Source organism: Staurois parvus, unplaced genomic scaffold, assembly GCF_062004578.1.
Source record: "Staurois parvus isolate SC_StPar_1 unplaced genomic scaffold, SC_StPar_1.0 ptg000140l, whole genome shotgun sequence".
In the NCBI taxonomy this organism is placed as follows: domain Eukaryota; kingdom Metazoa; phylum Chordata; class Amphibia; order Anura; family Ranidae; genus Staurois; species Staurois parvus.
Genome location: NW_028317936.1, coordinates 2193081 through 2218726, shown reverse-complemented (window position 1 = coordinate 2218726; position 25646 = coordinate 2193081). Strand labels below are relative to the sequence as shown.

Sequence of the window (25646 nt, the reverse complement as noted above, 5' to 3'; positions counted from 1 at the left end):
GGAATGGTGCCCCATCGTTGGTGTCAGTGGGAGGAATGGTGCCCCATCGTTGGTGTCAGTGGGAGGAATGGTGCCCCATCGTTGGTGTCAGTGGGAGGAATGGTGCCCCATCGTTGGTGTCAGTGGGAGGAATGGTGCCCCATCGTTGGTGTCAGTGGGAGGAATGGTGCCCCATCGTTGGTGTCAGTGGGAGGAATGGTGCCCCATCGTTGGTGTCAGTGGGAGGAATGGTGCCCCATCGTTGGTGTCAGTGGGAGGAATGGTGCCCCATCGTTGGTGTCAGTGGGAGGAATGGTGCCCCATCGTTGGTGTCAGTGGGAGGAATGGTGCCCTATCGTTGGTGTCAGTGGGAGGAATGGTGCCCCATCGTTGGTGTCAGTGGGAGGAATGGTGCCCCATCGTTGGTGTCAGTGGGAGGAATGGTGCCCCATCGTTGGTGTCAGTAGGGGGATTGGTGCTCCATCATTGGTTCTGTTGGTGGAATTGTACCCCAAGGGCCAGATAAAGGCAAGCAAAGGGCCACCTCCGGCCCCCGGGCCACAATTTGGAGACCACTGATCTACCAGAACTCCCAGATCCTTGTCCACCATTGACTTTCCCAGCCGTTCTCCTCCTAGATGCATGCCTGTATTTGGCCACCAACTGGAGAACCCGACATTTGTCATCCTTGAACCTCGTTTGTCGCAGAGTTGCCCAATGGAAGCGTGCGTCGAGCTCTGCTGGTAAGCTGTAAACATCCTGTAAGGAAGCCAATTCCGCAACGCAGTTGGCTATGTTTTGGCATTCTTCCAGACAATTCTCTCGCTGACCTTCTTCCTCCCAGACCGTGTTGCAAACATTCCTCCTTGTGAAGTCGCACTCTCACGCTGACACATCTCTCGTTTCTGAATTCATCCCACAGAAGTAAATGATGGCGGCCATTTTGGCATAGTCTGAAATTCGTGGACGACACACTGTTAGGACCAGCGTCAGAAAACATGCTTTTGAGATTTCTCTCCTAAGCCTTTCTGTTTTCATTACATTCCTTATTGTAAAGCCATTGATGTCATCACTGGGTCTCTGGGCTTCTCTATGCAATGGAGGCAGATCATGACTGGTGGGAGGGGCTGGCAGGGTGAAAAGGAAAGGACACCAGGGGGCACCTTTAATTTTAAGACAATAAACAACTCACAAAGGTAGCAAAATCTGGTGCTTGTCATAAGGACATCCCGGTACAGATCCCGTGTGGAAGGATGGCAGGTCACTCTATTCTGGGGAACGGCCTCACCGCCGCTGGCCAGGTGGAAGCAAGCTTGGACCCAGGGACCAGGAAGCAAGGGTTGTTGGTGGAGCTCAGGACTGGACTGGACGTTGCTGGTGGGCATAAGGGTCATAGCTACGTGTTTTGGAGCCACCAGGCTCCTTTCTTAAGCCAGGTTGGGGAGGAAATGGCTTCACCACCGCTGGCGAGATGGAAGAAACCAGGAAGCAAGCTCAGATCTAGGGACCAGGGTGGGACTGGACCTTGCTGGAGGGCGTAAGGGTCATAGCTACGTGTTTCAGAGCCACCAGGCTCCTTTCTCAAGCCTGTTGGGGACAGTAAGGTTGAGGAGGAATTGGCCTCACAGAACTTGGCCAGATGGAAGAAACCAAGAAGCATGCTTAGACTTTGGAACCAGGGTGCAGGGCTGGCCTGGATGTTGCTGGAGAACAACAGGGTCATAGCCAGGGGCGGACTGACCAATTGGAAACTCGGGCACTGCCCGAGGGCCCGGGGTCAATAGGGGACCCCATGAGATGCCCCTGGTACCTTTTTTCATAGGCTTTTTTGAGTTTGGGCAAGGACACAGGGGCCCCATGATCCCCTATTGCCCGGGGGCCCCATGAGTTGTCAGTCTGCCCCTGGTCATAGCTAAATGTTTCAGAGCCACCCAGGCTACTTTCTCAAGCCTATCAGGGACAGTCAGGCTGCTCCTCACTGTTGCTGGCCAGATGGAAGAAACCAAGAAGCAAGCTAAGACCTTGGGACCAGGGTTCAGGGCTGGACTGGACTTGCTGGAGGGCAAAAGAGTCATAGCTACGTGTGTTGGAGCCGCCCAGGCTCCTTCAAGCCTATCAGGGACAGTCAGGCTGCTGAGGGAAGGGCTCCATTCCAGGAAACGTCCTCACTGTTGCTGGCCAGATGGAAGAAACCAAGAAGCAAGCTCAGACCGTGAGACCAGGATTTCAGGGATGTTGGTGGAGCACAGAAGTAATGTCAGACTTTGAGGGAGAGCATGGCAACGCATTTCGGAGCCGCTCAGGATCTTTTCTCAAGCCTATCAGGGACAGCCAGGCTGGGGAAGAAAGGGCTCCATTCCAGGAAATTACCTTACCGCCGCTGGCCAGATGGAAGAATCATAGAAGCAAACTCAGACCTTGGGACCAGGGTTCAGGGCTGGACTGGACTTGCTGGAGGGCAAAAGAGTCATAGCTACGTGTGTTGGAGCCACCCAGGCTCCTTCAAGCCTATCAGGGACAGTCAGGCTGCTGAGGAAAGGGCTGCATTCCAAGAAACGACCTTACCGCTGCTAGCCAAATGGAAGAATTCTAGAAGCAAGCTCAGACCTTGGGACCAGGGTTCAGGGCTAGACTGGAGTTGCTGGAGGGCAAAAGAGTCATAGCTACGTGTTTTGTAGCTACTCAGGCTCCTTCTTCAAGCCTATCAGGGACAGTCAGGCTGGGGAGGAGAGGGCTCCATTCCAGGAAACAGCCTCACCGTTGCTGGCCAGATGGAAGAAACCAAGAAACGAGCTCAGAAACGGACCTGGAATCCAGGGATGTTGGTGGAGCACAGAAGTAATGTCAGACTTTGAGGGAGAGCATTTCTACGCATTTTGGAGCTGCTCAGGCTCCTTTCTCAAGCCTATCAGGGACAGCCAGGCTGGGGAAGAAAGGGCTCCATTCCAGGAAATGATCTTACCGCTTCTGGCCAGATGGAAGAAACCAGGAAGCAAGCTCAGACCTTGAGATCAGGATTCCAGGGATGTTGGAGGAGCACAAAAGTAATGTCAGACTTTGAGGGAGAGCAACTAGGAACCAGGTTGCAGGGCTGGACTGGAAATTATTGGAGGGCATAAGGGTCCTAGCTACACATTTCGGAGCTGCTCAGGCTCCTTCCTCAAGCCTATCAGGGACAGTCAAGCTGCGGAGGAAAGGGCTCCATTCCAAGAAACGACCTTAACGCTGCTAGCCAAATGGAAGAATTCTAGAAGCAAGCTCAGACCTTGGGACCAGGGTTCAGGGCTAGACTGGAGTTGCTGGAGGGCAAAAGAGTCATAGCTACATGTTTTGTAGCCACTCAGGCTCCTTCTTCAAGCCTATCAGGGACAGTCAGGCTGCGGAGGAGAGTGCTCCATTCCAGGAAACAGCCTCACCGTTGCTGGCCAGATGGAAGAAACCAAGAAGCAAGCTCAGAAACAGGGACCTGGAATCCAGGGATGTTGGTGGAGCACAGAAGTAATGTCAGACTTTGAGGTAGAGCATGGCTACACATTTCGGAGCCGCTCAGGATCTTTTCTCAAGCCTATCAGGGACAGTCAGGCTGGGGAAGAAATGGCTCCATTCCAGGAAACGACCTTACCACCGCTGGCCAAATGGAAGAATCCTAGAGGCAAGCTCAGACCTTGGGACCAGGGTTCAGGGGTAGACTGGACGTTGCTGGAGGGCAAAAGAGTCATAGCTACGTGTTTTGGAGCCACCCAGGCTCCTTCCTCAAGCCTATCAGGGACAGTCAGGCTGGGGAGGAAAGGGCTCCATTCTAGGAAATGACCTTACCGCTGCTGGCCAAATGGAAGAATCTTAGAAGCAAGCTCAGACCTTGGGACCAGGGTTCAGGACTGGACTGGACTGGACTTGCTGGAAGGCAAAAGAGTCATAGCTACATGTTTTGGAGCCACCCAGGCTCCTTCCTCAAGCCTGTTAGGGACAGTCAGGCTGGGGAGGAAAGGGCTTCATTCCAGGAAACTGCCTCACCATTGCTGGCCAGATGGAAGAAACCAAGAAACGAAATCAGAAACAGGGACCTGGAATCCAGGGATGTTTATGGAGCACAGAAGTAATGTCAGACTTTGAGGGAGAGCATGGCTACGCGTTTCGGAACCGCTCAGGCTCCTTCCTCATAGCTTCCTGAAAACATTGCAGCACCCTGCCTCAGTACTCCTCAAGTGCCCTCAGTCCTGATGCAAGCAGTGGGCGGAGTTATGCAAATCTCATAGATACACCTTCGAAATCTACGGGTTAGGAAATGCTAGAACTGGCGATCGATGCAGTTGTTCGGTTGAAGCGAATCGCGGCTGCGCAAACTTTGCTCGCCGTCTGCAATCGGGATGATAGGGATGACGTGACCGCAGGCAGTAGAAACCTTTTATGGAGCTGTTAACTTCTGCAATCACACCTTTCAGATAACAGGAAAGACGAATGGAGGATTAAAGGTGACCAATGACAGAAGAGCATCGTCACCTGATCCTGCCGGAGACATAAAAGGATAAGGATGTTTGCGCTTTATTTTAGCTCACAGGAAGTGACAAGGACTCTGCGTTTCTGGCAGGATCAACAGGTATCGTTCTGTACTTGCTGAAAATGTTCTGAGCCTGCAAAAAGAAAACTAATGTAGCCACCACACCTAATTTTTTTTTTTTGGTTTAAAAGGCTTGGGTTAGAAGTGCATCACAACCCAACGCGCCTCTGAAAAGAGACTTGCATTTGGATAGCTTTTCAGAGGCGATTGGCAGGCGGTGAGGAGGCCATGTTGCTCCTCCACGCCTGCCTGTTTTAACACCATTTTTGCTGAATAAATTGCACACGGTTGCAGGACGTTCGCGACCCTTTCTCGTTCAATTGGGTCGCGATTGATTGGATAGGCGCAAAAAGGAGCGTCGTGACGGAGCCCCCCGTTTGCAACTTAAGAAGGCGTGGTCGTGGGGCACTAAGTGCGTTTCCTAACCCCTCCCCCAACCGTTAGGTATGTGAGTTTGATGCGTTTTTGTGGAGCATTTTTCAAGTGTGCTTTTTATGCAATTTCATGCTTTTTTTTTTTTTTTTTTGCAGAACCCAAAAAATGCACCCAAAAAATGTATGTACATGCGACTTTGAACATCTGTGCGTATGCAGTTGATGTGTTTTGTGCTTTTCATGCGTTTTCAAGTGTCATTCAGGCCGCCACTGTAAGTGGGGCATTGTTCCGACTTGATGCGTTTTCATGCTTCATGAGTGTTTTTTTTTTTTTTGTGTGTAGGAGGAGGCTGCTTGTTAAGTCACTGCTGCGATTTAAAATCGTTTGATTTGTGTGCGACTTCAGGTGCGATTTCTGAAGACTTTATTGATGCTTGTGAAGATTTTCAACAATTTCTTGCAATTTGCAGTGCGATTTCCATGATGTTCTACGTATGCGAAATCGCAACAAAACTGCAGAAAAAGTAATGCGCTGCAGCAAATCGCACACTGACATTCATTAGATGCGATTTCAGGGGAGATTTCAAATCGCACCGGTATAACTGTGCCAAAAACGCACCAAAAAACACATGTATGTGCGTTTTCCAAGTTTTTTTCAATGTGTTTCTATTGAGGTTTATGGAGTCAATAGCACATTGTGTCCCTGCACTTTTTCTACTTACAGGGATGGCCTGAAAAAACACCCTTGCAGTCATGAAACCTGCTCTTGGTGTTGGACCTGGAACTATGCAGGTACCATCAGATAGGAGGTCATTTAGCCACAGCTCAAGGAACCCCTAGACACCCCTGGAAGAAACCCTACAGTTCCGCAGAACTCTGGTTGAGAATGGCTGGTCCTGAAGACGCACATATGGAGCAGGGGCGGACTGACCATTTGGAAACTCGGGCACTGCCCGAGGGCCCGGGGTCAGTAGGTGGCCCCATGAGATGCCCCTGGTACCTTTTTTCATAGGCTTTTTTGAGTTTGGGCAAGGACACGGGCCCCATGATCCCCTATTCCCCAGGGGCCCCATGAGTTGTCAGTCCGCCCCTGATATGGAGTCATTAGGATCGCTAATTACAGATCCCTTTGCTTTAGCTAGCTTGTCTAGCAGTTTTAGCAGTGTAGATTTAAGGTTCTTAGAACTTCTTCCAAAGCCGAACACTCTTGATTTTAACCCTGAGCCTCATCATTGCTGGCCTGAATGACACCCTTGTAGTCTTGAAGCTGGTACTTCAAAGTGGTGTTGGACCTGGAACTATGCAGGTACCATCAGGTAGGAGATAGGTTAGCCACAGCTCAAGGAACCCCTAGACACCCCTGGAAGAACCCTAGAGTTCTGAAGAGCCTTGGTTTAGAATGGCTGGTCCAGAAGATCAGGATCACTAGTCATAGACCCCCCCTTTGCTTTATCTAGTTTGTCTAGCAGTCTTAGCAGTGTAGATTTAAGGTTCTTAGAACTTCCTCCAAAGCCGAACACTCTGATTTTTATCCCTGAACATCTAAAGTAGTCTGTAAGAAAATTCTGGCTGCAGAGATTTGGGGTCATTGGGAAAATTGCCCTTGCGTTGATGGTGGTACATGGGAACAATGCCCTGCTTACAGGGGTGGCCCGAATGTCACACTTGTAGTCTCGAAACTGGTTCTTCCAAGTAGTGTTGGACCTGGATGTATGCAGGTACCATCAGGTAGGAGATAGGTTAGCCACAGCTCAAGGAACCCCTGGAAGAACCCTAGAGTTCTGAAGAGCCTTGGTTTAGAATGGCTGGTCCAGAAGATCAGGATCACTAGTCATAGACCCCCCCTTTGCTTTATCTAGTTTGTCTAGCAGTCTTAGCAGTGTAGATTTAAGGTTCTTAGAACTTCCTCCAAAGCCGAACACTCTGATTTTTATCCCTGAACATCTAAAGTAGTCTGTAAGAAAATTCTGGCTGCAGAGATTTGGGGTCATTGGGAAAATTGCCCTTGCGTTGATGGTGGTACATGGGAACAATGCCCTGCTTACAGGGGTGGCCCGAATGTCACACTTGTAGTCTCGAAACTGGTTCTTCCAAGTAGTGTTGGACCTGGAACTATGCAGGTACCATCAGGTAGGAGATAGGTTAGCCACAGCTCAAGGAACCCCTAGACACCCCTGGAAGAACCCTAGAGCCTTGGTTAAGAATGGCTGGTCCAGAAGATCAGGATCACTAGTCACAGACCCCCTCCGTTATCTAGTTTGTCTAGCAGTCTTAGCAGCTTAGATACAGTATATGGTGCTGAGAACTTCTACTACAGTCAGACGCTGTGAATTTAACCCTGTGGGCCTGATGCAATAATCCCGAGGCTGCAGAGAATCCCCTGCTGCTGAGTTTTGTAGACAGATTTAAGTAATTTATATATTGGGGTTACAGTTTCCCCTGTCAACAGGTTTTATGATATTCAAGGGGTTTTCCCACAACCATGGCGCTGTTCAGTAACATGGTCTCTGGTCGTGTTACCACAGCCCAACCACCTGTTTCTACTGCCCTTCAGCCTCCCATGTGAACGAGGCTAAAGCTGGCCATACACTGAGCAAATTTTGTCTGGTTCCTCATGAATCGGTTGAAATTTACTCACTGTCCCAACATCTTTCAAAAGATCGACTTTTTTGTTGGGGGGAGCCCGTCGAAAGATCTTTGGTCGAACAGCAGTGGCTCTCAGAATACAATAGCCCAGCAAGGGGATTTGTCCATCTGCGCTGTTCAGAATAGATATTTTTTAGATAATAGGAGAACTACTGAGTAATGGCTGAGTCATTTGCGGGAAAATTAAGGCTGAAAGTTTATTTCCTGCATATGTAAGCGGGCTGCCCATGTTGAATAAACATGTGGCTGATGCAGATGGGCCCCACCCACACACAGGGTCTCCAGACCTGAGCAGGTCCCAGACTTCTTTCCACATCCTCCTAGTCCTCACTTCATTAACTCCCTATCACCCGGAGCACTTCTCAGATAAGGCCCTGAGAGTTTTTGTGGTCCAGGTTAGGGCTCGGAGAGTTCCATAAAGCACCTGGGGCCTGTAATACAATGGGAGCCCTGGTCACCTGGGGCCTGTAATACAATGGGAGCCCTGGTCACCTGGGGCCTGTAATACAATGGGAGCCCTGGTCACCTGGAGCCTGTAATACAATGGGAGCCCTGGTCACCTGGGGCCTGTAATACAATGGGAGCCCTGGTCACCTGGGGCCTGTAATACAATGGGAGCCCTGGTCACCTGGGGCCTGTAATACAGTGGGAGCCCTGGTCACCTGGGGCCTGTAATACAGTGGGAGCCCTGGTCACCTGGGGCCTGTAATACAATGGGGGCCCTGGTCACCTGGGGCCTGTAATACAATGGGAGCCCTGGTCACCTGGGGCCAGTAATACAATGGGAGCCCTGGTCACCTGGGGCCTGTAATACAATGGGAGCCCTGGTCACCTGGGGCCTGTAATACAATGGGAGCCCTGGTCACCTGGGGCCTGTAATACAATGGGAGCCCTGGTCACCTGGGGCCTGTAATACAATGGGAGCCCTGGTCACCTGGGGCCTGTAATACAATGGGAGCCCTGGTCACCTGGGGCCTGTAATACAATGGGAGCCCTGGTCACCTGGGGCCTGTAATACAATGGGAGCCCTGGTCACCTGGGGCCTGTAATACAATGGGAGCCCTGGTCACCTGGGGCCTGTAATACAATGGGAGCCCTGGTCACCTGGGGCCTGTAATACAGTGGGAGCCCTGGTCACCTGGGGCCTGTAATACAGTGGGAGCCCTGGTCACCTGGGGCCTGTAATACAGTGGGAGCCCTGGTCACCTGGGGCCTGTAATACAGTGGGAGCCCTGGTCACCTGGGGCCTGTAATACAGTGGGAGCCCTGGTCACCTGGGGCCTGTAATACAGTGGGAGCCCTGGTCACCTGGGGCCTGTAATACAGTGGGAGCCCTGGTCACCTGGGGCCTGTAATACAGTGGGAGCCCTGGTCACCTGGGGCCTGTAATACAGTGGGAGCCCTGGTCACCTGGGGCCTGTAATACAATGGGAGCCCTGGTCACCTGGGGCCTGTAATACAATGGGAGCCCTGGTCACCTGGGGCCAGTAATACAATGGGAGCCCTGGTCACCTGGGGCCAGTAATACAATGGGAGCCCTGGTCACCTGGGGCCTGTAATACAGTGGGAGCCCTGGTCACCTGGGGCCTGTAATACAGTGGGAGCCCTGGTCACCTGGGGCCTGTAATACAGTGGGAGCCCTGGTCACCTGGGGCCTGTAATACAGTGGGAGCCCTGGTCACCTGGGGCCTGTAATACAATGGGAGCCCTGGTCACCAGGTGCCTGTTCCTCCAGCGACTTCAGCTCCACCACACCAGCCTCAACCCTGGACACAATGGGGGAAGCAGCCTAGTATTCTTCCTTCACACCCCTTGCCATCCTAGAGGAGTCATTCAAACCTTCCGAACCACCACCTCAATCACCTGCGCCACCAATGTAGTGCTCTGCTGCTGCTGACCACTCACTAGGGTTGGTGAAGTTAGCCACCAGGAACCTCTCTCTGACCCCCCCCCCCCCCCGGGTGCAAGACTCCTGGTCGGGGGCAAGGCGCACCTAGGCCCACCTTGCCAAAAGCCCCAACAGACCCCACGCCTCATGATCAGACAAATCCAATCAACAAGTACTAGGTTAGGGGCTCTCCCAAAGAGAAACACCCCAAGACTGGAGACGAAGGAACCTAAGTGCCACACATCCTCCCCCCTAGATTTCAGGGTAGGCCCAAAGACCCCTACCCTACAATCCTGAGTGAAAAAAGCACACATATAAGTGCAATTTCACAGTTGACACTGTGCAGACAAAGGTTGTTGGAGTGCTGAGGGGGTCCCATCAAAGTTTTCTATGGGGGCCCTATGATCTGTAGTTCCACCCCTGATGTTCACCTATAAATATCATAACAGAAAATTGTATAATAAAATTCTTCATTAGAAACAACAAACATCACTTAGATTGAGTGCATCTATAGGTACCATGATGACTTTTGTGTAGCTCCAACCCAACGCGTTTTGTCCTCTAGACTTTGTCAGGGAAACAGGATACACCATGGCAGTCACTCATATAATTTGCTTAATGACCATAAATTGGCCTTTCTGCGCTGTTACTCTTCCCTGACCACTTCTATTCTCAGCCCTGGTCCCTAGTAGTTGACATTGCCTGTTGCTCCATAGAAAAGTTGCTGGGGGGCCCCAACAAAGTTTGCTATGGGGTCCAATGATCTATAGTTATGCCCCTAATGGTGGCTGACAAGTATCATATCACAACCAAAAAAAGCCTAATAAAATCCTTTTATTAGAAGCATCAAGCACCGCTGGCATGGACTGAGTGCATCTATAGGTACTGTGATGACCTGTGTAGCTCCCAACCAACGCGTTTTGTCTTCAAGACTTTGTCAGGGAAACAGGATACCCCATGACAGTCACTCATGAAATATGCTCAATGACCATAAATTGGCCTTTCTGTGCTGTTACTCTTCCCTGACAACTTCTGTCCTCAGCCCTGGTCCCCAGTATTTGACACTGCCCATTGCACCATACAAAGGTTGCCGAGGGGCCCCAACAAGGTTTTCTATGGGGTCCCCATGATCTATAGTTATGTCCCTGATGGTGGCTGACAAGTATCATATCAATACAAAAAAAATGCCTAATAAAATATTTTTATTACAAACATCAAACACCACTGGAGTGAACTGAGTGCATCTATAGGCCTGTGTAGCTCCCACCCAACGCGTTTTGTCTTCAAGAGTTTGTCAGGGAAACAGGATACACCATGACAGTCACTCATGAAATATGCTCAATGACCATAAATTGGCCTTTCTGTGCTGTTACTCTTCCCTGACAACTTCTGTCCTCAGCCCTGGTCCCCAGTAGTTGACACTGCCCATTGCACCATACAAAGGTTGCCGGGGGGGCCTCAACAAGGTTTTCTATGGGGTCCCATGATCTATAGTTATGTCCCTGATGGTGGCAGGCATTTTTTTTGTATTGATATGATACTTGTCAGCCACCATCAGGGATATAACTATAGATCATGGGACCCCATAGAAAACCTTGTTGGGGCCCCCCGGCAAACTTTGTATGGTGCAATGGACAGTGTCAACTACTAGGGACCAGGGCTGAGGACAGAAGTTGTCAGGGAAGAGTAACAGCACAGAAAGGCCAATTTATGGTCATTGAGCATATTTCATGAGTGACTGTCATGGGGTATCCTGTTTCCCTGACAGTCTTGAAGACAAAACGCGTTGGGTAGGAGCTACACAGGCCTATAGATGCACTCAGTCCACTCCAGTGGTGTTTGAAGCTTGTAATAAAAGATTTTTAGACATTTTTTTTGTATTGATATGATACTTGTCAAATAAAATGTTTTATTACAAGCTTCAAACACCACTGGAGTGGACTGAGTGCATCTATAGGCCTGTGTAGCTCCCACCCAACGCGTTTTTGTCTTCAAGATTTTGTCAGGGAAACAGGATACACCATGACAGTCACTCATGTAATATGCTCAATGACCATAAATTGGCCTAATCTATTTCGTAGAACAAATTCCAAGTTCTGCTCACGTTTGGGTCTGTCTTGCACTTGTCATATTTATATTGTTATTCTAGATCAGCAATGGGCAAACTACGGCCCGCGGGCCGTATACGGCCCAGTGGACCTTTTAATCCGGCCCGCGGAGCGTGATACTGTAGGATGGCTGTCAGGATGTGTGTAGGCGGGGCAGCGTGACGAACGTGAGGGGAGCTAGGCTCCTCTCACAGTCCGCCCTGAAGACCGGTGTAGCATGAAAATCTGTCTCCTATGAGGATCTGTCCCCCTCGACGTATCTGCGCATGTGCCGGAGATCGCCGATCGGCTGCTAATGCCTGAAACTGGCACATGCGCAGATACGTCGAGGGGGACAGATCCTCATAGGAGACAGATTTTCATGCTACACCGGAACGGCGTGGGAACACGGCGAGAGGAACGCGCGGAGCAAAGGTAAGTGAATTGACACAGGGGGGACTTGGGGACTTAATATGGGGAATGAATTACTATAGGGGGGGTGAATTACTATATGGGGGATGAATTACTATAGGGGGGATGAATTACTATGGGGGATGAATTACTATATGGGGGATGAATTACTATATGGGGGATGAATTACTATATGGGGGATGAATTACTATAGGGGGGATGAATTACTATAGGGGGGATGAATTACTATATGGGGGATGAATTACTATGGGGGATGAATTACTATGGGGGATGAATTACTATAGGGGGGATGAATTACTATGGGGGATGAATTGCTATATGGGGGATGAATTGCTATATGGGGGATGAATTGCTATATGGGGGATGAATTGCTATATGGGGGATGAATTGCTATAGGGGGGATTAATTACTATATGGTGGATTAATTACTATATGGGGGATTAATTACTATGGTGGATTAATTACTATATGGGGGATTAATTACTATGGGGGACGAATTACTATATGGGGGACGAATTACTATATGGGGGGATGAATTACTATGGTGGATTAATTACTATATGGGGGATTAATTACTATAGGGGGGATGAATTACTAGGGGGGATGAATTACTAGGGGGGATGAATTACTATGGGGGATGAATTACTATATGGGGGATGAATTACTATGGGGGATGAATTACTATATGGGGAATGAATTACTATGGGGGATGAATTACTATATGGGGGATGAATTACTATATGGGGGATGAATTACTATATGGGGGATGAATTACTATATGGGGGATGAATTACTATGGGGGATGAATTACTATGCTTACTATGGGGGAATATTACTATACTTACTATGGATGACACATACACATCATTCATCTACTCTTGGTCCGGCCCCCGGGTCCAATATATGAACCCATTGCGGCCCTCAAGTCAAAAAGTTTGCCCACCCCTGTTCTAGATGGTTGTTTTTTTTTTGGCTGTGGTTACAGTTTACGGCATACGGCAGTGTATTGTAGTTATAATAATGTAATCTGTGGTTTGGCACATGGATGCTTCCCATAGAATTCTTATCCAAAAGGCCTTGTGGGCTCCCACGTGGTTACACTTTATTGGAAAACCATATCCATGTCAGGAGTTGTTAAAGATTAGAGATCGCAATTTCATGAGTTTATATAATAACAGAAGAAAGTGCAAAGTAAAAAAAAAAAATCAGCAACATATAGTAACCAATTAGGAATCGTGTTTTATCACCTGACGCCGCTGGCCGATGACCTTGTGCGAAATCGTTTTCAAGTTGTTATTTTACAACCAGAGCTAGGAATATCAACTTGTTGTAATTTCAAACTCTAGTAATCAAATTCCTCATTCGGTTCATGGTCATGTAAAGTGTTCAGGGTATTTATTCCCATAAACTAGCTGGAGATGTCTACAAGTGTCTGAAAGAAGAACTTCTGTGTTGCCTATACTAGTCCTTTAGCTTCCCTTATCTTCCCCATTGTGAAGAAATGCATTAGAGTCAATCAAAAGGCTTTGGAGGGTTAGAGAAGCTCATCTCTCTGTCACTCTGCTCTCTCCTTCAGCATGTAAGCAAGGCCCCAATTGGCCACCAGCAACAACCATGTTGGCCAAGGACCAGTATAGGGTACACACACATGTAACGTAGAGCAAGGGTCTCCAAACTGTAGCCAAGGGGTCACATATGGCCTGTTTTTTGTTTTTTCAAACTCTAGTAATCAAATTCTTCATTCGGTTCATCGTCACGTAAGGTATTCAGGGTATTTATTCCCATAAAGTAGCTGGAGATGTCTACAAGTGTCTGAAAGAAGAACTGCCTGCGTTGCCTATACCAGTCCTTAGCTTCCCTTATCTTCCCCATTGTGAAGAAATGCATTAGAGTCAATCAAAAGGCTTCGGAGGGTTAGAGAAGCTCATGTCTCTGTCACTCTGCTCTCTCCTTCAGCATGTAAGCAAGGCCCCATTTAGCCATCAGCAACCCAGTTGGCCAAGGGCCCTTCTCAGTCCCCCTGCACAGGAACAATATAGGGTACACACACCTGTAACTTAGAGCAAGGGTCTCCAAACTGCAGCCAAGGGGCCACATATGACCCTTTGCTTGCCTCTGTCCAGCCCTTGGAGCGCTATTCCATCCACAACTGACCTCAATGCTGGGACACCATTCCTCCCACTGATATCAACAATGGGGCACTGTTACTCCCACTAAAACCAATGATGTTTATTTCCATTGACACTGGGGCATTTTCTACTCCCACTAGGCCCAGTCCCGTCCCCCCCTTATGTCTGAAGTCCGTACTCTGGCCCTTTTTTTTAGTACGTTTGGAGACCCCTGACATTGAGGAACTCCACAATCTTTAGTCATTCACAGGAGCACAATGAGCTCATCTCTCTGCTCTCACCTCCTATCAGCATGTATGCAGGGCCCCAATTTATCTCCAGCAATGACCATGCTGGCTAAGGACTCTTCTCAGTCCTCCTGCACAAGAACGAGATAAGGTATGCACTTCTGTAATATGGAGGAACTCCACCATCTTTGGTCACTCACATTCTCCACCTCCAGAAAAAAAACCACCTCCAGAAAAAACGTATGTCCACACGTTCAGCCTTTTCAAAGCTTTACAACATACAACGTACAATTCTTGGCCAAAGCACCCTTCATCATTACCTCTTTAGTCCCGTCATCAATAACTCGACACAGTGCAAGTCCAACCTGATGGCCACTCAACTCTTCCAGTGTCTTCACTGTAGGTCCCCTTAGATGGGTTCTCCAATGGAGCCTGTGCAGGGCCTACCCTGAAGAGTTCATTTCCAAAGGATACAAGCTTACATGGCAGTATACTAAGGGTAGCTTTTCCCATCACCCTCTTCCCCAGGCTCTCCGGGTCCAGCAGATATAAAAAATGTACAGTTCTTGGCCAAAGAACCCTTCACCTTTTGCCTATTTTGTCTCAAAATCAATACCTCTACACAGTGCAAGGTCAACCTTAACATAGGATGGGCACCTGACTCTTCCAGTGTTCTCACTGTAGGTCCCCATAAATTGATCCAGTGGCGGCGTGCTTTACACCACGGCATCCAACGCTTTGCATTGCACTTGGTGATGGAAGGCTTGGATGCAGCTGCTCGGCAATGGAAACCCATTCCATGAAGCTCTCTACGCACTGTTGTTGTGCTCATCTGAAGACCACATCAAGTTTGGAGGTCTTTAGCTAATGACTCTGCAGACAGTTGGTGACTTCTGCGCACTGTGCGCTTCAGCATACGCTGACCCTGCTCTGTCATGTGACGTGGCCTACCACTTGGTGACTGAGTTGCTGTTGTTCCCAGTTACTTCCACTTTGTTATAATCCCACTAACAGTTGCGCGTGGAAATTTAGGAGCCAGGAAATGTCACGGACGGACTTATTGCACAGGTGACCACCTATCACGTGACCACGCTTGGAGTCACTGAGCTCCTGAGAGCGACCCATTCTTTCACCAATGTCTGTAGAAGCAGTCTGCATGCCTAGGGGCTTGATTGTATACACCTGTGTCCATGGAGGGGATTGGAACACCTGAATCACATGATTGGGACGGCGGGGCCATTCCTTTTGGCAATATAGTGTATTTATTGATGTATTCATAATTACAGAGTTGTATTCATTTTTATGTCCTTTTATAGCTGCCTAGAATTCGGATTTAAGGATTGACAGATTGCAGTTGTTTGTTCTGTGTTTTGATAGCATTGCAAAAATTGATTCTTATTCTGTTCTTTCTTTTCTTTCAGGTTGAAAGGTCCCCTCAGATAAGTGGTAAGTTACATTGAAGCTTTCTTTAAAGTGATATTACACCCTCAGTTATTTAAGTACTTTCAGCAGCTGATTTAACCCATTACTGAGTATGCAGCTTCTTTATCTGTTTATCCTTGCTTATGTTCCAGTTTAAGTTGGGACCATGACTGCTGCCCCAGGTTTTCTGTTTCAGGGTAGCTCTTCTTGCAACATCCTATGGAGCCACCTTTGTACAGTGGGGCAAAAAAGTATTTAGTCAGCCACCAATTGTGCAAGTTCTCCCACTTAAAAAGATGAGAGGCCTGTAATTGGCATCATAGGTAGACCTCAACTATGAGAGACAAAATGAGAAAAAAAAACCAGACAATCACATTGGCTGATTTGGAAAGAATTTATTTGCAAATTATGGTGGAAAATAAGTATTTGGTCAATATGAAAAGTTCCTCTCAATACTTTGTTATATATCCTTTGTTGGCAATGACAGAGGTCAGACGTTTCCTGTAAGTCTTCACAAGGTTGGCACACACTGTTGCTGGTATGTTGGCCCATCCTCCATGCAGATCTCCTCTAGAGCAGTGATGTTTTGGGGCTGTCGCTGGGCAACACGGACTTTCAACTCCCTCCAAAGGTTTTCTATGGGGTTGAGATCTGGAGACTGGCTAGGCCACTCCAGGACCGTGAAATGCTTTTTACGAAGCCACTCCTTCGTTGCCCGGGCGGTATGTTAGGGATAATTGTCATGTTGGAAGACCCAGCCACGTTTCATCTTCAATGCCCTTGCTGATTGAAGGAGGTTTGCACTCAAAATCTCACGATACATGGCCCCATTCATTCTGTCCTCTACATGGATCAGTCGTCCTGGTCCCTTTGCGGAGAAACAGCCCCAAAGCATGATGTTGCCACCCCCATGCTTCACAGTAGGTATGGTGTTCTTTGGATGCAACTTAGCATTCTCTCTCCTCCAAACACGATGAGTTGTGTTTCTACCAAACAGTTCTATTTTGGTTTCATCTGACCATATGACATTCTCCCAATCCTCTTCTGGATCATCCAAATGCTCTCTAGCAAACTTCAGACGGGCCCGGACATGTACTGACTTAAGCAGGGGGACACGTCTGGCACTGCAGGATCTGAGTCCCTGGCGGCGTAGTGTGTTACTGATGGTAGCCTTTGTTACGTTGGTCCCAGCTCTCTGCAGGTCATTCATTAGGTCCCCCCGTGTGGTCCTGGGATTTTTGCTCACCGTTCTTGTGATCATTTTGACCCCACGGGGTGAGATCTTGCGTGGAGCTCCAGATTGAGGAGATTATCAGTGGTCTTGTATGTCTTCCATTTTCTAATTATTGCTCCCACAGTTGATTTGTTCGCACCAAGCTGCTTGCCTATTGCAGATTCAGTCTTCCCAGCCTGGTGCAGGTCTACAATTTTGTTTCTGGTGTCCTTCGACAGCTCTTTGGTCTTCACCATAGTGGAGTTTGGAGTGTGACTGTTTGAGGTTGTGGACAGGTGTCTTTTATACTGATAACAAGTTCAAACAGGTGCCATTGATACAGGTAATGAGTGCAGGACAGAGGAGCCTCTTAAAAAAGAAGGTACAGGTCTGTGAGAGCCAGAAATCTTGCTTGTTTGTAGGTGACCAAATACTTATTTTCCACCATAATTTGCAAATAAATTCTTTCCAGATCAGCCAATGTGATTGTCTGGATTTGTTTTCTCATTTTGTCTCTCATAGTTGAGGTCTACCTATGATACCAATTACAGGCCTCTCATCTTTTTAAGTGGGAGAACTTGTACAATTGGTGGCTGACTACTCTGTGTGCATCACTAGAAACACACAGTCCCATAGCCTACGATGGCAATGCTCTCCCTTGCTCCACCATGCTTCTCCCCTTTCCCATATCCAAGCTCACAGCTGGCTGGAGACTGCACTGTCCAGAAGTTCAGGGAAGCAGCACTGAGAGAGGGTTTAATACTGTTTGTAAACTATGTTTCTCTTAAGCTTCATTTCTGAGTTCAGAGTTCCGTCGACTGTAAGTTCCGACCAAACACCAAAAAGTTAAGGCATGGATGAAGAGGACTTGCAGCTGTCAGTGGTTGCTAAGGAAGCAGCAGGGAGCTTGCAACCTTACCAAGCTCTGATGTCACCTGCCCCATTCACATAAATGGCTGGGAATCCCTGACCATGTAGGTTAATGGGTGGGCAATGGAGCGGGCTTACATCATTGCCTACGCACGCTGCTTTACTGCTTACTAAAACTACCCAAAGGCACCCTCTCTTTATCATCCCCACTCTCACCTTCCTCTCTCTCTCAGCCCCCCTCTCCCTCTCTCTCACACACCCCTCTGTCACCCCCCCCCCCCCCGCCTCCTCTCTCTCACCCCCTTCTCTCTCACCCCACTCCTCTCTCCCTCACCCCAACCCCCCTCTCATCTTCCTCTTTCACTCCAACCCCCCCCCCCTCTCTCTCTCTCTCTCTCTCTCTCTCTCTCTCTCTCAACCACCCCTCTCTCTCACCCCCCTCCCCCCTGCCTCATCCTTCCTCTCTCTCACCCCCTCTCTCTCATCCATCCTTTCCCTCTCTCTCTCACTACCCCTCAGCTCTCTCTCACCTCCTATCCCTCCCTCTCTCTCACCCCCTCCTCTCCCTCTCTCTCACCCCCTCCTCTCTCTCTCTCTCTCCCTCACCCCACCCCCTCTCTCTCACCCCCCCTCCCTATTTCTCACTCCACCTTTTCTTTCATCCCTCACCCCACCCCTTCTCTCTCATCCCTCCTCTCCACTCCTCTCTTTCTCCCCCCCCCCCCCACTCTCTCACACCCCTCTCTCTGTCACCCCCCTTCAATCTTACCTTCTTCTCCCTTTTTCTCTCACCACCCCTTCTCTCTCTCACCCCCCCCCCCCCCCCCCCCACACACACACACACACACCCTATTTAATTTAACTTGTTTTAATTTATTACATTTAATTTATTTTAACAAAAAAAGTTTGCATTTTCATTTTATTTATTTCCTTAAAAAGGCCCACCAAAATACTCAGGATGCTCTTCATCTGGCTCTGCAAGCTGTTCAGCAAAAGTGGCAGTTGGAGGGCTGAGACGAACCATTTACAACTTCCAATGTTCAGCTTTCATTCATTTAAATGTATGCTGCTTTAACTCGACCCCCAAGGCCTCCTGGCTTCTATACCACCATATACTCAAAGGCCTCCTGGCTTCTATACCACCATATACTCCAAGGCCTCCTGGCTTCTATACCACCATATACTCCAAGGCCTCCTGGCTTCTATACCACCATATACTCCAAGGCCTCCTGGCTTCTATAGCACCATATACTCCAAGGCCTCCTGGCTTCTATACCACCATATACTCCAAGGCCTCCTGGCTTCTATACCACCATATACTCCAAGGCCTCCTGGCTTCTATACCACCATATACTCCAAGGCCTCCTGGCTTCTATACCACCATATACTCCAAGGCCTCCTGGCTTCTATACCACCATATACTCCAAGGCCTCCTGGCTTCTATAGCACCATATACTCCAAGGCCTCCTGGCTTCTATAGCACCATATTCCCCTCTGACGCTATTCCTCAATATCCAAAATGCTGCATCATGGAACTGGCAGGAGATGAAGGATAAAATATGAAGCCAAAGATCTGAGGTCATTGAAGATATGTATCTAGGTTGGATTTGGCTGCTTTTTTTATGCCAATGGATTTTCCAAAGTGAACCAACAACATCGAAATGTATGTCATTAAAAGGGACTTTTAGCCGGCAGTGTGACTAATTTATAGTTTTATGTGACTAAAGATACACCTAGGCTTCATTCATTTTACTTGGATATAAAGACGTATGACAGCGATTATTACAACAGTTCAAGCGACCAATGAAATTGCAAAAAAATGCCATCCCTGAAAAGAAGAGAGTCAACACAGGAGTGCCAACCTCCTGCTTCTCTTCTGCGCTCAGTGGTTCCTCCTGCCAATCTCTATTGTGTTCTGTAGGTTGGCGGGAGGAACCATGGAGCGCAGTGGGGGGGGGAATCGGATGATCAATAATCCCCAAATTGCGCTGTATGGCTGTGAGGAAAGCAGTGCTGGGACAAGGTCATCTATAGCCCAAGGTCAACATGCCAAACTGCGCCTCCCAAAATATATGAGCATTATGTGTCAGTAAAAATCTCCCCCCACCCCCTATAAAAAAAATCGAGCACTAATCTGCATACATAAACACCTAAGCATAAATTCCCCCTCCTACCAGTACAAATCCGCCTCCCTGCTGAAATACTCCTCCCAGTACAAATCCGCCTCCCTGCTGAAATACTCCTCCCAGTACAAATCCGCCTCCCTGCTGAAATACTCCTCCCAGTACAAATCCGCCTCCCTGCTGAAATACTCCTCCCAGTACAAATCCGCCTCCCTGCTGAAATACTCCTCCCAGTACAAATCCGCCTCTCTGCTGAAATACTCCTCCCAGCTCAAATCTTCTCTGTGCCCAAATCCCCCACCCAAAAAAAATCACCTCACCTAGCATGAATCTACAACTCCGATTTCCCCTCCATGCACAAATCCCTCCCCCAATCCCCCCCCCCTAACAAAACATGCCAAACTGCGCCTCCCAAGATATATGAGCATTATGTGTCAGTAAAAATCTCCCCCCACCCCCTATAAAAAAAATCGAGCACTAATCTGCATACATAAACACCCAAGCATAAATTCCCCCTCCTACCAGTACAAATCCGCCTCCCTGCTGAAATACTCCTCCCATTACAAATCTGCCTCCCTGCTGAAATACTCCTCCCAGTACAAATCCGCCTCGCCCTGCTGAAATACTCCTCCCAGTACAAATCCGCCTCGCCCTGCTGAAATACTCCTCCCAGTACAAATCCGCCTCTCTGCTGAAATACTCCTCCCAGTACAAATCCGCCTCCCTGCTGAAATACTCCTCCCAGTACAAATCCGCCTCCCTGCTGAAATACTCCTCCCAGTACAAATCCGCCTCTCTGCTGAAATACTCCTCCCAGTACAAATCCGTCTCTCTGCTGAAATACTCCTCCCAGTACAAATCTGCCTCCCTGCTGAAATACTCCTCCCAGCTCAAATCTTCTCTGTGCCCAAATCCCCCCCCCAGAAAAAATCACCTCACCTAGCATGAATCTACAACTCCGATTTCCCCTCCATGCACAAATCCCTCCCCCCAATCCCCCCCCCCCCCAACACAAAGCCCCCCCCCAAAACAAAATACCCCTCCTAGAGCAAATCTACCACTCAATTTCCCCTCCAAGCACAAATCCCCCCCCCCCCCCAATACCCCTTCCTAACACAAAGCACCCCCCCCCAAAAAAAAGCACCCCTCCTAGAGCAAATCTACCACTCAAATTTCCCCTCCGAGCACAAATGCCCCCCCAAAAAAAACACCCCTCCTAGAGCAAATCTACCACTCAAATTTCCCCTCTGAGCACAACCCCCCTCCTAGCACAAATCCTCTCCCCTCACCAAATTTCCCCTTCTAGCACAAATACCCCCAAAACAAGCTTCCCCTTCTAGTGCAAATCCCCTCCCCCTCTACCATATCACTTCTTCTAGCACAAGCCCCCCAAATTTCCCCTCCTAGAATGATTCTTACCCCCCTTCCACCCCCCAAAATTCCTCCTACCAAGACCTATCCCCTCCTCTCAATCTCCTTGCGGTACCCCCGCACCTCACATGATAACACAGTGCCCAGGTCAGCCGTCCCTCCTGCCCACCCCATGTCCCGACCCTGGGGGGGGGGCAGCATTTACCTCTTTACTAGAAGCTTATCAAACATCGATCACATAAATCAGCTCCCAAGTCATGTCTTTATTTGGTCTGTCCTTTTAGTGGTCATTCATTTTAGGACGTTTGCATGAAGAGTTGTATCATTTAGTGTTGTACTGGCAAACGTTTGGTTAATAATATTTGTTTTTTTTTGTTTTTTTTTAAGGACCTTCCCAGAATTTTAAGGACACGAAACCCAGGGCTCATTTAACAGGTACCAGTGATGTGACCATTTGGAATGTTCTTCAGATGGTTACTGCAATATGAAGGTCTCATGAAGTATTTCAATAATAGGGTTTTATTAGACGTTCTGAACAAAGGCGCTGCACTCTCTGTTTTGTTTTTGTTTTCTTTTAGTTTTTTTTTAGTTAGGAGTACATCACTGGCATGCAAAGTCCTCAAATAAGTTCCTGAACAACATGGATTGTCAGCATTTAACCACAATGCTTTAAATCTGTAGACATAAAATGGTCACGTATCAGTTGATATATATTGTAGACCAGGGGTGTCAAACTGGTGGCCCTCCAGCTGTTGCGAAACTACAAGTCCCATCATGCCTCTGCCTATGGGAGTCATGCTTGTAACTGTCAATCCTGCAATGCCTCATGGGACTTGTAGTTTGGCAACAGCTGGAGGGCCACCAGTTTGACACCCGTGTTGTAGAGTAATCTACTTAAGGTTTTGACCCATATGGTATAGTAGTATAGAGAACTGAGGCAAACCATATATTCTGATATGCTGATTAGTGGTGGTCCATTATACCATTATGTCCATTATGGTGGACATTAGTGGTGGTCTTCTGTGGGCTCATTCTGCTCACCGTACCATGCGGCCAGGCCATGGGTCTCCGTAACACAAGTTCAGTCCCAAACGTTTGGGGGAACAGACCACTGGGGCGGAAGTCAGAGAACCAGTCCCCTCCCTACCAGAGGACCCATCACCACGCCAGGTACCACTCTTCATGATAGGCTGCACTTCACTTTTCACTAGTCCTTGGTTACCCATGGGAACTGCTTGCTTCCTCCTCACCTTATGCCGAGTTAACCCTTTGTAGTGGCCTTGTTTCTGTACATGGTGTGTGTGCTTTACAGGCCCTGTTATTTCATCCGTCAGAAACCATCATGCACCCCTTTAGAATAACTTCAGACCGGGCTCAAAATTTTACTAGAAAACTTTCATAGCATTATGAACAAAACCTGTTGCAATCCAGGCCCTAACTAAGAGATGGCTGCCCAGGCATACCTTTTTAGAAGGTGCAAGTCTATAACTGGCATTTTTCAATAGCTGGGAGTGTCCTCCAGAACTTCAGTACCTTGTGGGACTATATGGCACAGCGGCCTGTGTTGGCATCCTTGGCTCCCCATGGACCAAGCCTTCCTCCTATTTATATGTACCACAGGCTAGAGGGAAGGCCCAGAAGAATAAACAAGAGTAGGATTCAAAATACTGTTCTTTTTTACAGTTTGATCTAGTCAGCTGCTAACGCCCAGAAGAAGCCCGGGAAAACCGACATCCCATCAGTTAACCTCTACCCAGCCTGAGCAGACCAACTACCAAGCTAAATACCACAATCCCTTGTAGTCACCTTCCCATGACTTAATTTTCTAGATATTTAAAGCAAACCTAATACATAGAGTTTTTGGTTGGTGTATATAGGGACCCAACAGATGCCCAATTGCCCAAGTCAATGATGCCAGGATCTAGTTTGAAAGCTAGATCCAGCATACTTTTTATAGCTCTCTTCTGGCTCCCATCCTAGGATAATGGCTATCGTTGTCTCACATTACTCTCCACAAGCCATAACTTTTAGGTTACTACCAAGAAGAACACTAACTAACCCAAGAATTAGTCCTTTGCAGTGGAGCAACAATTGCCCTAATGAGTTTGCACCAAGGCCTTCGAGATGACTGAAAGAGAGGACAGATTGGTTAGCTGGAGAATGAAGGTTACAAGTTGATTCCATGGACCTTTCATCCATGACAACCTCTGAGCTCACCTTGTCCCTAGTAATGTACTAGCCATGGTGACTCTTCTGCTTCCTCTCCAATGTAGACATACTTTATGTTGGGATCAATGACAGTAAGCAGGATATGGGGGGGAACAAAATTATGTTATGGAGCCCCAAGATTTGTAGCTACACCCTTTGTCTCTTGCCTAGTTTTCAGAAAATATCTAGAAAGGAATAGGAGTTGAACTTTAGACTTTGATATGTATCTAAAGTCAATAATTTGTTGTAGTTTAAGATTGAGTAGAGAATGGTAAGAATGCCTTCAAGGTTTTTATTGCTGCCTGTGTCTTTACTGGGTTGGGTCATCCTCTCTATTTGCCCTGGTGGTCATTGTCACTGAGACAGAAGGTTAATGGAAACCCAAAAACAGAGGAAAATTTCCAAATGGGGGGGGGGGGGGGTCACCTGTTCCAGTGATGGTTGTCTCGGAGGAAATTTTCACTCGCTTTGGAGAGATTTCCTCGTAAGTAGTGAGGGGTAACCCCAGTGGGGGTTTAACAATTCCAGACTCTATCCAAAACAAAAAGAAAATTTGACCCTACACCGAGAAATAAAAAATGCTGATAATTGTGCCCCCCTCCTCAACTGAAGGACCATATAACACAATTTTGTTTTTCAAAAGGGATGATGTAGCATTGACTAAAGCTTACCTTCCTTCACAGTTGGTCACACCCAATCTTATATTGATGACTGATCAAAGTCGCTCTTTTTGCTGGGCTCAAACCAAACCAGTCATGTTGACACCCCTTCACGCCCCTAAATGGGGAAAAAAAGCAAAAAATGATAGATGGAATTTTTTTTACAGAGGAGACCCTATTGGTTTCATCTGTCATAAACCCCTCTCCATGCCTGTCAACATTTATGTACACTGAGCAAAGCATGCCCAGCTCAGTGCACATTTACAGCATGGCTTTGTGCCGTAATGGTGTGACAACATCATTGTCCAGCCAACCAAGCAACTGAAGGTTTAGAACCCAGAAGGAAGATCGAGAGAAGATAGCGGTGCCCGTGCTTGATGGGAGCACTGACAGTGCAGTGCTGGAGGGGTTTGCTTGCCGGTTAAATCTGCCATAATGTGCTAATATGCCGTGCACATCAGGGCTAGCAGCTCCTGGGACCCCGCTCAGATTTAATTCTGCTTTAGGTGTAGCGCCCCCTCTAGTTGGGTTGGCTTGGCTAAATTTCATTTTTGGCTTCTATGCTGAGTGAAGCAGTGAACTATTGCTTTTGTCTGCTTAGTGTTTCCTGAGCAGACAAGGGAGTCGTCCAGAAGGTGGCTGGGGAGGTGATAAATGTCCAGGAGGCATTTCCAGAGTATTCTTTCCCCTCCTATGGGGGTTCCAGCCTTCTGGGGCTTCTGCAGTCTGGGCCTAAGCAGGTTCTGGCTTGAGGGCCTGAAGGCGATTGCTGATGGATATTTACTGGAGGGCACTGACCTGAAGTCCTGGTCTGGAGAAGGATCCTTTGTCTCCCTCACTGAGGAACTACCTGCAGATGCTGGGTGGCAGATGGCTACTAGGACATTGTGAGTAAAAACCTTGTTGTGGACATTTGGGTGTGCTAGAAGGGAATTAAGTGCCAGATGTTGCTAAATGGACTGAAACTGCTCTTTTCGAGTCCTAGATATAATGGCCATCCCTTGTTACCTCCACCAACAATGAGGCACTATTTCCCCCACTAACACCAACGCTGTTCTTCAGCGGGAACGCATTTCCAGCAACTACAACGTTGAGTGTATAAAATGGCAAGGGATGCTGGGGTGTTCTAGAGTCCATTGGGGGAATCTATTGTTGCCGGTGGATCTATTGTTGAGGAAGAGGTCTATTGTTGTTGCGGAGGGTCAAATGTTGCTGGACGGGATATACTGTTGAGGGAGGGGTCTATTGTTGCTGGCTTCTGGGAGATCTATTGTTGCTACTGGGGGTCACATGTTCCTGGGGTGAATCTGTTGTTGCTAAGAGATATTTTGTTGCAGAGGATCTGTTGTTGCTGAGGGGATATGTTGTTGCTGGGGGGTCTATTGTTGCCAGGGGATCTATTGTTGCTTGTGGGCTATTTTTGCTGGCTGCAGAGAATCTATTTTACTGCTTTTCTTATC

General features: G+C 48.1%; 1 protein-coding gene across 1 annotated transcript in view; it reads left to right on the top strand.

The window, feature by feature from the left end:
• Positions 1-25646, top strand: part of LOC149465221 (tumor necrosis factor ligand superfamily member 15-like) — a 34646-nt gene that overhangs the window by 6774 nt on the left and 2226 nt on the right. The window contains exons 2-3 of the mRNA XM_089673550.1: positions 15742-15766; positions 21707-21754. Of these exons, the coding sequence (XP_089529676.1) occupies positions 15742-15766; positions 21707-21754 (73 nt within the window). The remainder of the gene's footprint in view (positions 1-15741; positions 15767-21706; positions 21755-25646) is intronic.